The sequence below is a fragment of the Pseudopodoces humilis genome, chromosome 7 (assembly GCF_049639895.1).
Source record: "Pseudopodoces humilis isolate 2021_Gansu_Grassland_sample_001 chromosome 7, ASM4963989v1, whole genome shotgun sequence".
In the NCBI taxonomy this organism is placed as follows: domain Eukaryota; kingdom Metazoa; phylum Chordata; class Aves; order Passeriformes; family Paridae; genus Pseudopodoces; species Pseudopodoces humilis.
The window spans coordinates 10,302,899-10,317,637 of record NC_142206.1 but is presented as its reverse complement, the minus strand read 5'-3'; the positions used below and the strand labels follow the sequence as shown (position 1 = coordinate 10,317,637).

Below are 14,739 nucleotides of genomic sequence, written 5' to 3'. Positions count from 1 at the left end.
GAAGAGATGGAATCCTCTTCTCAGGGAAGAAATAGTCCAATTTTACACCAAGGACCTGTCTCTGCATTATAAAATCCATGCCAGACTCAACAGCAAACAGATTTATAGGTTCCTAAGAGTTTTCTTAGCAGCCTCAGCTAACAGACCCCTAAATCCTAAAGTATGACGTGGATTTGGCATCTAATTTTTTTATGCTTCCATGAAAGCCCCCAAGTTGAGACTTTCAGCTTGAGAGTTCTAGTGCTTAACCCCTGGGATGGATCCTTTCATACAGAGCAAAGTCCATGATCCTGAAAAATGGTGCTAAATTCAGGCATCTGTTCAGAAAACGAGAATTTGCTTCTGAACCTTCAAAGCCCTTAAAATAAAGCCCTGTAAAACAGTGCTTCATACTTTACTGCCCACATCTTTAACATGTCTGCAGCCTCATGCATTTCCAAGGGGCTCAGTCAGTCATGGTAAATATAATTGAAATAATTACACAAGCTAAATATTATACATGTTAGCTACCCATCTTAATTCCTAAAAACAGTAAAAAAAAAGGAAAGATTTGAGTTAAAAGCCTAATTCTCTGCATCCTAGAAGACAAACCAGTTGTATCTCTCAAACCATGAACTGCAGAATGAAATGCTATTTAGTTTAAAACTGTTGTCTTCCTGGGGGTGCTACAAACAAGTTTTGATGTATTATTATTTTTAACAATTATTTTGGTAAATTACTTTTGGCAATGTGACCATTAATAACTAGGTCATCATTTCGGGACAGTTATTTTATGATTCACATTTATGCAATGCATTAGAGCAACTATAAAACTTTAATCTTTATTTCTGATCTGTTAGGCTGCAGTCAGGAATGTCCTTTAGGTGTAATCTGAGGGGCTGCATTGTTGTCCACCTACTCACAAGTGGACATAAGGGAACAAAATGCCAGGCTTTTGTCAGAGGTTATTTTCAGCTTGGTGATAGCAAATGGCATTGCTCAGATCCCTGAAACTCTGATTCCCCTCCCCTCCCAGCTTGTACGGCAGGCAGAGGTGGTCACTGCATTTAAAAGGAGCAGGAACCCCTCCTGTTCAAACCCGTTGAGACTGAAAAAAAGAGGGAGAAACTTCAAGCAACTCCGGTAAGTAGAGTCTCACGGGTTCTGCCAAAATGGGTTTGGGTATTTTTTTATTCCTAACAGAAGCAATTTGTTGCCTGATAAAGAAAACCATGTAGGTATAGTACAGAAATATGAGTCCTATAGGAGCAGTGTTTTAGGTTTGGAATAGCCAGTAGAAAGATTCTTCTGGCTCAGCCAAGCAAGCAGCTACTGGTGTTGCAAGAGCAGGGCTGGGGGGGATCCTGATTAGAGACACCCATTTGTACTGGATAACAGAAGTTTCAGAATGTTTAAAAATTTTGTTACAAAGCTACAGAATTATTTTTCTGCAAGCAGCCAGTCTTTAGAAAGTGCATGTACACAGCATACAAATTTGTGTGCTTCCATAATAGTATCCTGGAAGTAAAAAAATTAAAACACACCCCCCCCCCCCCGCAATCTTCAAAATATTTAATGTCAGTGACCAATTGGTTTCATGTCAAATAATATCTGCATATCTATGCAGACTTGACAGAAAATGGCTAGGAAAGAATACGGGATGAAAGAATTATTCCCAAATCCATCATTCAAGCGTTCTCAGAGAGCATAATTGGCCAAGTCTTCAGGAAAAATCCCCAATAATTCAAATAAATAAACACATAAATACATACGTGTTTTTACTATGTAAAGTTTTCTGCCTAAAGGTAAAATTATTTCAGAGAATAAAGCTGTGTATGCAAATAAAATAATTCTATGTCTTACCTCAGTCATACAGTGCTATTTCAAAGTCTGTAATAGTTTTGCCTGGCACTTAAAAGACTTAGTGCAGGGATAAGGATTTAGAGAAGGATCTTGTGGAAGGAATAGTGAAAGCTGATAGCCCAGGATTAGGCCTGGAAAAAGGAATGGGTCATTTGTACAGCATGATGAAGTTTCCCACAGCCACATGGATCAGACTGAATTATGAGTGTAAATGTACAAGCATGTGAATGTAGGGTGTGGTTGGTTTCTAAGTCAGAATGAAGTACCTTTTCCTGGCGTCAAGATACTGTATTTTTTGAAGATGCAATCTTAAATTTCTGCAAAAGTGTGCATCAAGGAAGTTTCAAAGGAAATGTGGCATCACTAGGCTAGAAAATAATAGAAAAAGTGGAAGAAAACATGGATGAAAGCAAGGAAATAGAACACTACCAGCTCTCAGAAATGTACATCATGTGCTTCACATCAAGTCAGTTAAAATAAGTCAGTTAAAATCTTTTGTTTCAAAGCGCCACGTGTAACTTAGTGTAACCAGTATCAGTGAAAAATCAGTACTTTCCAGTGTTGGAATTCCCATCCCTTGACCTCTCTGTGGCTTTATTGAAGAATTAAGGGGGAAATGCTGGTTATTAAGAGATCATGGTGGAAGCTCAATGAAAGACACTAATAAAATTTACCTGCCACAGTCCACTGAATGCATTGGAATATCAGAAATACAATTATAAAAACATAACATCACATCTCCGTCAAATGAGCTTAGTCTTCAAACACAAATGCTCCCTCTGTTGTGAATCTCTCCTGCTGAGGGAGAAAAGCATTCGACAAGGGGCTGGATTTTGACAGAAACACCTCCAGGCTGTTTGAGATGCAGTGGAATCTCAAATGCAGACACATCAAAATAAAGCCTCACTGTGAGTGTCAGTTGCAGAGAAAAACCACAGCAACATTTTATTGCTATTATATAAAGGAAGACATATCTTGCTACCCCCACGGTGCTGGTGGAGTGAGAACCACTAAAGACGGTCAAATGAGTCATGGTGGTCACAGGACAGGTCACAGCAGAGCTGTGATTAGATACCAGAGTGAAGTTCTGGCTGCATTGGCTATTCCCACAGACTTCAGCTGGGAAAAGAATTTAAAATATGGCCTTGATACTTTGCATTTCAATGTAGACAGCAATGTTTGAGTTTTTATTTTTATTTCTTGTTTGTTAAGTGAGGAATCAAGGAATCAGTATTCTTACCTGAGTCTGGACCAAGCACCTTAGCTGGAACTAGAATGCAGAGAGATGCAAGGCACACCCTGCCCACCACTCCCCACTCAACATTTCTATTACCAGTGGTCACAAAGACCAATATTCCCCATTCTGTTTATCCCCTTCAAAGCCATCCTGCAGCTCATGTGGCCCCGAGATAACCCTGCCAGCCACACAATGCACAGCCCTGCAGTCCATTCAGATAAGACCTGAGCTCTAGACTGTCAAATGCATGAGCACATAGAAGAGAAAACTTGTGTTTAGCAAGGAAGCACCAGAATGAATTCCAATTAATCAATTAATTAATTACATTTTTACCAGCAGCACAGTCAGGCATTAGCACTGCCTTTTACTCCTCCACATTTCATCAGGCCCATACTGCACCTATGCCCCATTTAGATTAATGGATCAAAATACATTTTTGGATTATATCCTTATCAATAGCACTTTGATTACAGAGAGACACTCTGTGGCAGTGATGTGACACCCAGATTTGGACAGTATGACTAACAGCCCAAAAGAAGACAGCTCACAATGTTTTCATGCCTGTGCAGAGCACACCAACGCTTCAAAGGCTTCCTTTTTCCGAGCCCAGCCTACGAAGTAGTGATATAAGCTCTAAATAATGGGAGGCATGAATCCTTGGCTGCACATCTTGTATATAAATTCTGCTCCATATAGAAGCTGCATTCTGAAGAATGACACAAGCTCTGAGTGGCAACTGAGCAGGCCCAAGAACACTCCTCCAGTTTAGCAGCAGCCTGAGTGCCCACACGTCGCAACACTAACACAAGTTTCTGTGTCACACGTTTCTTATGCTTAGGATGAGTCTGCTCCACTTCCCACCAGATCACCAGAATATAACAGGTACCATTTGATGAACAGATGCGAAAAGTTAACCAGATTAAGACAACAAAGTTTAGGGAATTTCATGGGGATTTAGACACTGACATCCAATGAAATTATGGGAAGTGGGGACTTTGGATCTATTTTTTTCTGATGACAAATGGGAGCCCAATTTCTATTTGCACATTGAAAGGATGGAGCTTTATCCACCATTATAATTTAGATGAGTACAGAACTATGAGTGCCACACCCCCTGTGGAGGTTACTTTCTCAAGGTAACCCTGCTGCACAGGAATCATCTGCAGGGATGGCTACTCATCTCCAGAGGGATGAGCAAAGCCCATACAGGAAGAGCAGAGACATGCCCTAGTACCTCACCTAGCTCTTCCTCCAGCCAGCACAGACATCATGGTGTGCACTGCTGTTTGTACACCAGTATCCTTATGGGAATATTTCTGCCGTGCCTTTCTTCTTTCTCCTACAGCTTCCCATCAGGTGATGGCAAAAAAACATGGAAAATGTGTATGCATGCCCAGTCATGTTACTATAATTAGCCTCAGGAACAATGGTCCTTCTAAGAGCTTTAACCACAGCCCTTGACAGCACAAGGTTCACTATCACACTTTATCAGACTTTTTCAGAGATTATTTTTTCCCCTTCAACTGATGATATAATTTGAGCTACTTTCCAACAACTGTCCTTGCTGCCACAGACTCAGAGGCTTGGTGTGCCTTTAAGGAGAGCTAACAGAGAAGAAGCAGCTTTACAGAGACCAGAGGTACAAACCACTCTTCTCCCAGGCAGCTGTCAGTGCTGCCTCAGCTGGGAAGGGATTCCACTGGAAACCTTATTTGGAAGGGAACACTGTAGACACAAAAACTTCATTTTAATTTTCAAGGAAGTGTCGCAAAACTGATTTTTATCCACAGTTGCTCTTCCTGCTTTTAAAATATTTGAAGCATTGCTTGAACTGTTTTCATAAGAGAAAGAAAAAATGGCACCAATACAAAAGTACTTTAAAAACAGAAGAAAATATAGAATGGCAGAGTGGGAATAATCTTTTACCTACATGAAAGATTCCTTTCTGGTCCTTTATCTCACATTTAAAAGAAATGGAAAAGCCAATTTAACGGTGCTGTTCAGTAAAGGCTTCACTGAGAGAGAGATCAAATTCATCATCTGTTCATTGTGCATGGTTAGTTTCGTTTCTTATTTCAGACACATCAGGTTTTTTTTGCTTCTCACTTGTTACATTACAGATACACAGAGTTAGAAGAAAGCAGAGTTTTTCTTCCTTCACCATTACTGTTTTAGAACTGCCAGAGCAGTTCTGCTCCTGAGCAGCCTCCCAAGAGTGCTGGGAGGGTCTGGAAGAGATTAATGATGCTGCTGCTGTATGACAGCAGAACGCTGGGCTGAGTGAGCTGGGGAGGGTGGGTGTTCAGCTGAGCATAAATCAGCCTCACAAAGAGGAGGAGAGATTGGGTCTTGCACAAGGATGACAGGTACTGCTGTCTAGTGAAGGTAGCAATCATAAGAGTGACTATTTAATTATACAGGGTTAAGGATATGCTAATAACTGCTGTGGTAAGGCAGAGATGTTTGGATATGCTGGTATCTGCACTGTTACCAAACAAAGACTGCAAAACCTGCCCCCCATTGTCACGTCTCCAGGGCTATTGATTCAATGTGAGCACCATCCTTTTGCTAGACAGACAATTCTTTTGTACCAGTGCAGGAATTTTGGTCTTAGTTGTCAGAAAAGATTCCCCTCAGGGTGCAGAGCTGGCATATAGACATTGTTCATTTCATTCTGAAATTCAGAAGATTAAAGTGCAGAAGTGACTGAGATGATAAGCACAGGACATTAGTCCAATGTAAATATATAGTAAAATGTTAGTCAAAAATGCAATTAATTGAAAATATCAGCTCTTTTACATCACTGCTGTGATAAATTCCCCTCTCTCTATCACCTGACCTCAGAAGAAAATTCTCAGGTAGCAGGTCTGATTCAGCTTTTAAAATCCTCCTCTTGGTTAAAAGTACCTTTTGGTGAATTTTATCAAACACAAATAGCACAAGTTACTTCAAAGTAACTATAATAAGAAGGTGACCAGTTTTCCAAGAAGGAGGAGGAAGGTCCATGCCAGGAGCTTGGAACACCCCAATAATATGGTGTGCAGATGACAAGATGACGTCCCAGTCTTTCCAGAAACAATGACTCAAACAAGAAAACAGAAGGGCAGGCTAAGGGCTGGGGTTGTTCCACGTGTGTGACAGCACAGTCACAGGGCAGGCACTGAGCCTGACATCAGGAGAACTGGGCTGGGCTCCTGCCCTCCTGTGTGACCTTGGGCAAGGCACTTCAGTGCTAATTGGAATAGCAAGAACTGGAACAGTAACCATGGCTCTTTTTTTTTTCTCTGATGCTTAGATTTTAAATGCAATTGACAAAGGAAAAAACCCATGCCTTAAGCACTTCAGGAACCTATCCATTATTACTTTGGCTGTGCAGCACAGTGACCTTGTGGCTGTTTCATGAAGAACTCAGAAAAGGCTATGCTGGGGTACAGGAGTGGGCAATGTTGAAAGAAAATGACTACTTGATGGAAAATAAATCCTAGATCCTCTTTTCCAGAAGAGGGTTGAATGATCCTAGCACCTTTTCACTGAAACACCTTGCAATTATTTCACATATCTATATCACAATATACCAAGCTAAGGAATAACCTTTTTTACAAGAGAGAATCACAGTGATTTAGACTGTGCCTGTTCCCAAAGCACCAGGGTAGCACCCTCACTTCTGCTACCACACAAGGATAGAGTATATCGCATGTATGCAGTAGCAGTTGACTGGAGAGGGAGAATTTTTTTTCTTTTTTATTAAACCAAGCTCTTCCATTTAAAAAAAATCACATTTTCTGTTGTATTTATTTATGTAATTTTATTTCCTAGGTTAGCCCTCCAGATAAGGATGCCAAACTGGGGAGGAGGAGCCAAGTGTGGGGCCTGTGAAAAGACAGTGTACCACGCTGAGGAAATCCAGTGCAATGGAAGGAGTTTCCACAAGTCGTGCTTCCTCTGCAGTAAGCTGGACTGAATGGTTTAACATTACAGCACCCCTACAGCTCTGTATAACTCTTTCATTAAAGCCAGAACATTTATTTTTGTATTACTTGGCCAGCAGTTTTGCTGCCTTTTACCTGGAGCAATCTGCCTCTTGGGCCCTTGGCTTTTCTTTGTCCCTTTTTTTGTCAGGGACACAGAGTTGCCGCAAAATCAAGGTATCTAGGCCCATCTCCAGGAAACACTTCCTTCTGCCCCACAATGTGGCACGTAACAGGTTTGCTTCAGCTTAAAAAGTCCAGCAGAACTAAACAAACAGCACTCATTAGACAGAAGGACAATTACTCCTTCACTTTTAGGAGATGATTATTTTCACAGTGAATCCCGACATTGATTTTTTTCACACCGAAAAGCTGAAAGACCCTGGTGTCATCAAAACCTTCCCACCAATGCTCTGCACATACCTCAGCCTCCTCCTTCCCATATTTCATGTAGATCTATTTCACTTACTCTTTCCCTCCACACTCCTCTGTGATGTTCGGCTTCTCTGCAGTTTTGCTTTCTCTGCAGAAGAGGCAGAAATAAAAACCAAGAAAACCAGAGAGAAGGTACCAATTCAGTTTTGTTTGCCTTTTATAGAGAGGGAGAGAGCAAACAATTTGTTAAGAACTAAAGATCACTGAAGAATTTATTTTGTGGACAATACTTGGGATTAGTACCTTTTTAGTACAACTTCCATCATGACAGTTCAGGAGCCATTGAATCAAATTTTCTCCTTCCTTTCCTGGAGGGATAGAGACTTCATATTTGAAGGTATGAGACTAACATTTTGTGCTTAGCTAATAAAGTGCAGCACTTTGCAGAATGAGTTCAAAGGACACACCTGAGCTGTCTTTGCCTTTCTCCAGGTGCCCTAAAAGTGATGCCTAAAAGTCCAAATGATGCCTTTAGTGATGCCTGAAAGACCAAGTAAGAAAGGATTCCCTCAAAAAGTTTTCAGTTAACTGACAACCTTCAGCTAACTCTTAGAGAATGGCAGAAGGAAAATCTCGGTCTCAACTAGAACCTTCTTAATACTTCCATGTTCTGCCTATAACTATTTTATTAATAATAAATAAAAATAAAGAGCAATCCTAATAGAGCATAGTTATGAACATTTCTCAAGTGTAAACTTCATTCTTAGTACAACTGAAATATTTTATTTTAGTGACTTTAATGACTTATATCCATTAGCTCTATTGAATATTTGGTTTGCTGTGGGGCTTTTCTTGGTTGATTGGTTGATGGTGTATTTTGCTGTTTGTTTTTTTTTAATTTTCTTTTATTTGCCCCTTGTTTTAAGTTTGAATTGAATTATTGATAGGCTAGATACTAAAAAAAGTGTTCCCATCAGAAATATATTTAAGGTCAAATCCTAAAAGTTACCCAGCTGGCATATGAAAGGTATGTTAATTGGCTTTACTGTCCCCCATGGTTCACATACACTATTCAGCAGCCATGGGTGCCTCAGGATCATGTATCACATTCATGGGCTTTTCTATGAACCATTTATAGGATTTCATTTCTCAACAGAAGGAAGATTTCTCCCCAGCCTAAACTCAGGCATGGAAACAGTTAGTTTAGATGCACATTTTTACATATCTAAATAAAACTATTTCAAATATAACTTCTATTTCCCATTATATTTGACCGGGCATACAAAACACATCAGTATTTTTTGACCAAAGAAATTTCAGCAGAATTAGAAACAATTCAAAGCAACCTGTTAACACAGGAAGAATCAGACAAGCTAAACTTTATATAGCCCTCTCTGCTCCATAGTTTTTCCCTACAAGTATTGCAAGAGAGAAACTTGTTTCCAGCAGCCCCTCCTTCCCATGCAGACTCCTGTTTACCTGCAGACTGTTGTTTCACTGAGAGCTTTTACCCAAAGTGCAGCTGTGATGGATATTTGGCAGGATCTCACGCCATCAACCTGGATCTCCTCAGCACTGGTAGGAGAACAGGATCTGTTGGCAGATGACAGGTCTCAAAGTTATTTCAACAATAGCACTTCAAGGGCTTTTGCTCCGTCTGTCGTGGTGAATTGATACCCTATCCCTAGGGTACCAGAAATAGAAACACTTTATCTGCTGCTAGAGTTTCCATCATCCCATAACTCTCTTAGCAAATATAATTATCATCTCAAAGCAAGATGAGGAGATCAGGTTCACACATTTACAGAAGTGCCTCATTTTATTTGTTAAGTATAAAGATCTTCGCAAACTATTTCCTCCTCCTTGCAATGCAGGGAGGATGAAAGCCACAAAGATAACTGGAGAGCTGGGGATGTATAACTAGTATTACATACTGCCCCTTAACAGCAACCTGGTCTGGGGGTTGGAACTACATAAAGTTCCTTCCAACCCAAACCATTCTAGGAATCTGTAATTAAAGCTTTAGAGGTTCTAGGGTGAAAACTCCTGGCAGTGGATAAATTGGATTCAGAGGAGGACATTTAAAGTAAACGTGGGGGAAAGGGGCTAATCAAACCCCCAGGTAGCTCCTCCAGAGCTTGCACTACTGGCTATTTCTAATACGTCTGTATTTCACAGCTTTCTGTTGCATACATGAACTCAGCAACTTTGTTTTCGAAGCTATCAATAGCCCATGACTGGAATGCCCTCTGGAGGGCAAGTATTCATTCTAAGGATCCTGAAGAGAAAGTTTTTGCCTATTTTTTCCCCACTTCTAATAAACTACTGTTGAACAGTGAACAATTCATAAGAAGTATGAAATAGTAATTTTTTAGCATACTAGAAACTCCTGGTTTTCAAGGGAGACTCTGAATTGAAAGATCTTCCTCTCTGTGGAGTGGAGGCTGTCTCACATGGAGTTCTTAAAGTGGTGCAGCAAACACAGGCATGCACTCCTCAGCAAGTAGTGAGGAGTGTAGCTACTATTTTTTTTCCCCTATTCATTATTAGTAGTGCTGTAGATGATATAATTTGTATTCCCTGATGAAAGCTGGGAATTCCTATGGCATCTTCTGTCCAAAAGCCTGCCAGACCTTTCTTAGTGAGCTAAGCTAAACCATCGTTATCTGTACCAAACATGATTTGTAAAAGCTCTGTTTGGGAATGACTACATCCACAGTCTTGACATTGTAGAGGAAGTCTGACAGATCTGACATTTGCTTTGCCCTAGTGCCACAGCTCCAACAAACAAGTAATGATAAAAGAACCCCAACATGTCTGGCCTGACTCCAGACATGGTGTCGATTTTAAAGCCTCTTTCAGAAACACACCACATCAAAACAGCCTGGGCTGAGCTGAGAAAGCCACCACAGACTCAAAGCAAGTATTTTGAAAAGTCCAGATGCACAGTAGCATTGATGTCCCTGCAACCTTCTTTCCCCCGCCTTTTAATGGTTTGGGAGTTGAGGATGGTTATCTCAAGTCCATTTTAAGCTTCACAGATCCAGATTTCCCTGGGGTTACAGGATAACTTCAGAGAGGCGAAAGAATAACAGGTTTTGTGCATGCACATGCACCTCCCCCTTACTTCAGCAACAGCCCAGTCAAGTTTTACACTGACAAGTTTTATAATTACTGGCTCCTTTCCCCATATTTTTAAAGCTAACAAAAAACAAGCACTAATTCTAATTATTTTAAACACACAAATTCAAATTTGAAAAGGCAAATGCTGCTACATGCCTCTCTCTCCCTGTTTTCAGTGGCTTGCAGGAAGGCTCTGGACAGCACCACCGTAGCAGCTCATGAATCTGAAATCTACTGCAAAACCTGTTATGGGAGAAAATACGGCCCCAAAGGTGTTGGCTTTGGACAAGGGGCTGGATGCCTCAGCACTGACACTGGAGACCACCTGGGCTTGAATCTTCAGCAGTGAGTTAAATCCCAATGATTTTCTGGTCCTACTTGTCTCTTACCAGGGTGTTTTATATGTTTTATTCTGTTTCCATAACAACATCCAGCATAAGGAACAGAGCAGACTTTCCTATACCCTTTCCCTCCATGGACACAGTAATTTACAGTTTTTTATGATGTTCAATCTCTTTAAGTCTGCTTTCAAATTATCTCCTCCTTCAATAGGCAATTATTCTGCAGAAACAGCCTTTATATGCCACCACACATGTAAATACTCACTGCAATTGTAATCTGCCATTTGCAGCACAGTGGTAAAGTCACATTCACCACAGAAAAAGATTTTTTTTCCTGTTGGAGGCTAAAATACAGTTAACGTTTTACTCTTAGAGAAATAATCACATTACCCCATACTGTTAGTTCTCCTCTCAATGCGGGAAATAACATTTCTAAATCCTCCCTGTGGTTCAAATAACACTTACAAACACACTAAGAATGTATTTGAACAAAGAAATTCTAATGGGATACCATCTTCCAAAAGCACATAATTGGCTCTGACAGTTCATTTTTATAGGATTTTCCTGCAATTCTCAAAGCTGCACATTTCTAAATCAACGATGCTTCTTCCTTCTGGTGGTCTGACTATAAAGAAACCAATTAACCAATAAGCTGTGTAGGAAATAAAAGCTTAAACGATGTATTAAACTGTAGCTCCTGTACCATACAAATCCATTAGGGGCAGAGTTCTGCACTGAAAAATGTTGCATCCTGTGGATATAATGACCTGTTGCAGTCCAACTGTCTGATAATTCAGAAATAACTCTGCAAAAGGCTTTATGCACAAAGATATAAAGCACAAAGCTCAGAAATAAAAAACAAAGCTACTTTTCTGACATCCTGACCCCAGGCCAGGTAAGAATCGCAATTCCCTGTCCAAATATTTCACTGCCTAATGAAATTACAGCATGAAAAATCTGAATTTTTATTTTTAGTTTGATGAGTGCCAGCAGATAACCAGTTACAAAGACTAGAGACATCTTTTCCTCCATTCATCCATTTTCCCTCTTGCCTCTCAATGAGAGAAAACTGGTTTTCACTTCAATTTTTATTAAATATAATCTTTTCTGCATGTGGCTGCTGCCAGCTTCTCAATCACACAACACAGAATTCAATAGAATACTTCAATTTTCTTCTTTTTTTATTCTCTTTTGCATGTCAGAGACCAGAAATTTAGTATTTTTTTATGCCTTACTAAAAAATAATGAAATACTTTTTCTAAAGAAGGTAACATTTTCAAGCAGCTTTAAAACTTCTGTTTTAGGGGGTCACCAAAGCCTGCTCGCCCTTCAACACCAACTAATGCTTCCAAGTTTGCCAAAAAGATGGTAGATGTGGATAAATGTCCCCGTTGTGGCAAATCAGTGTATGCTGCGGAGAAGATCATGGGAGGAGGGAAAGTAAGTATTGACTTCAGTGCTAGGAGAAAAACTCCGCCATTTTTATAATGGTGAGAAACTATAGCTAAGAGGTCTTAGATAATTCAAATTTTCATTCATAAAGAAAATATGAGGATGAATTTGCAAATTGCTACAATAGGTTTAAAGTCTTGTACTTTTTGTAAACATTTTTCAACTTTTTGCTTCTTACTGATGTCTGAGGACCAAGCACAGATTACTGTACAAGGTGGCTCTTCCTCCATCTCTGGGTATAAACATTTATTTGTAGTGGCAATTGAAGATATATTAGACAATGTAACTGTTGTTAAAAAGGCTAACCCAGAATGACTTAAAATGGAAGCCACAGCATCAACAAATTAATTTAACCTTTCCACACCACACAAAGCAGTACTTCTTTGTTCCTTGTATCTGCTGGCTGTGCACTTTCTGTGCCACACAATGAATTATCTTCCTTTGCTCAGCCTTGGCACAAGACCTGCTTCCGCTGCGCTATTTGTGGGAAGAGTTTAGAATCCACGAATGTTACGGACAAGGATGGAGAGCTCTACTGTAAAGGTGAGAGTTGCAGAGAGCTGAACTGTGGTACAGTCAATGTAAAGTTAGTCTCTTTAGACCTATGATTGCCATTGCAATTTACCTTGCTGTACACCTAACATCCCCAGGAAATTTTATTTTTTTAACAACTTTCTCAAAGCAAAGTGCTATGGTAACATTGCAGTTGCAACTTCTACTATTAACATTTAAATTTTAAAGCTATGATTTTTCTACAAATGTGACATCTCAAATCTGTCAGACCTTCTAACAGAGCACTGACCATATCTGCTGGGCAGGCTCTTGTACCTGCACAGTCTCACTCACTTAAAAAAAAAAATCCACAATGATACAGATCTTTAGTCCTCCAAATCAGAATTCTTGACAGTAAAATTTAAAGATATTTCCATTGCGTTGGTAGCACAGAAGATAATGCAAAAATGATAAATTATACATCTAGATGTTCTTCTCAGATTCAGAAAGGTCACAGACTTCACCTGACTTCTAGAAATAGCTAAAGGGGAAAAAATTAGGCAAAGCTTTAATATCCAAAGCTAATTTTTATAGAGAACCCTTAAAAAGAATACCAGAGTTATGTGATTTTGCGTACAGTCTGTCAACCCAAAGTGGATCAAATTGGCATATTTGGAGAAATATGCTCACCATTACCTCTTAGCAGAGTTGTGATAAATAACTATGCACACACTAATGAATATAGAGTTCAAATGGAATTACTTAAATGCGCATCAATAGTTTCTGGATTATGATCAAGTTCTTCTCCTTAAAAATCTCTGGCTTACTCTGTATTACTCCTCAGACCAAGTTTTACTGAGCATTTTCAGACAGGAAAGTAGTTTTAATGAAAATATTACTTAGATCTGTATAGTTTCTTAATTTTTTATGAGATCAGCAGATTCAACTTTTGTGTAATTCAAATATGTGATACCAGTTTCACTATTAAGGTCTGGATAAACTTATGGGAAATACACTATTTCAAATTTGCTTCCTTTTTATCAACTTAGATTTGATAGTAATTTAGAAATGAAAAATAAAAGACATTTACCTCTGAGAGCCTTCAGAGTGCCATTTACCTCCCCCTCCTTCTTTTGCAGTTTGCTATGCAAAAAATTTTGGTCCCAAAGGAATTGGGTTTGGTGGCCTCACTCAAGTGGAAAAGAAAGAGTGTGAATGAGAAGAAATAGATGCAACAGACTCAAACTGCTGCTGATGCCACCAAGTGACGGTTGTCAAGTAAAACATTAACCACCACATACTTCTAAGAACCTAGAGCATTTGATTAAGATTTTCCACCTTGCAGGAAAAATTAATGAGTTGCATCTTCAAAAATTCTTAGAGTAGATTAAAAAGGTACAGTGATAAAACTAGACTCAAATTTGTGTTTAGTATATAAGGACAAGGAACCTCATGGAACATTATTACTTCTTGAACTAGTACTTGTCACATTTTAGACTGGAATTTTAGAATCATGGTGCCCCATTACGATAGGGATCCCTTCTGGAGTGAAGGGTCCAGGTGCTCCCAGTTAGACTGTACTTTCTTTTGTTCACAATGTTAACTCATCTGTACTTCCACCAGTCTCCTAGTTGAGTTTTGAACATGCTGGCATTTGTGTTATAACAAGTAGATGTCATTTGCTTTGAGACAATTAAAAAGGATTTTAAATTTTCTCTCTCTGAAGGAGGTATTTTTAGAAAAACCCAACATTTTCTCAGAATACAGTAAGTTTTGTCTGTTTTTAAGCTATAATAAAGTAATTACTGCTTCACATTATTTTTATTTGTATTTGCTTGTGCTTATACATTCTACAATGTTTCAGATAAATGGATTTCACCATGATGAATTAACCCCCCCATTTTTTAAT

The 14,739-nt window shown here is 39.3% G+C and overlaps 1 protein-coding gene across 1 annotated transcript; it reads left to right on the top strand.

Annotated features, from left to right (window-relative positions):
• Nucleotides 1-985: 985 nt before the first annotated feature.
• On the top strand, nt 986-14,648 carry CSRP3 (cysteine and glycine rich protein 3). The gene is made up of 6 exons (XM_005531595.3): nt 986-1,122; nt 6,896-7,026; nt 10,722-10,890; nt 12,191-12,326; nt 12,788-12,881; nt 13,970-14,648. The coding sequence occupies exons 2-6, from the start codon at nt 6,915-6,917 to the stop codon at nt 14,047-14,049; spliced, it is 591 nt and encodes a 196-aa protein (XP_005531652.1). The 5' UTR covers nt 986-1,122; nt 6,896-6,914; the 3' UTR covers nt 14,050-14,648.
• The last annotated feature ends 91 nt before the right edge of the window (nt 14,649-14,739 follow it).

What these genes read in the sequence shown, in the direction of transcription:
- CSRP3 (XM_005531595.3), top strand. Translation starts at nt 6,915, where the DNA reads ATGCCAAACTGGGGAGGAGGAGCCAAGTGTGGGGCCTGTGAAAAGACA. An exon ending in CTGGGCTTGAATCTTCAGCA is followed by an intron (nt 10,891 to 12,190) that starts GTGAGTTAAATC and finishes CTTCTGTTTTAG; the next exon opens with GGGGTCACCAAAGCCTGCTC. An exon ending in AGATCATGGGAGGAGGGAAA is followed by an intron (nt 12,327 to 12,787) that starts GTAAGTATTGAC and finishes TCCTTTGCTCAG; the next exon opens with CCTTGGCACAAGACCTGCTT.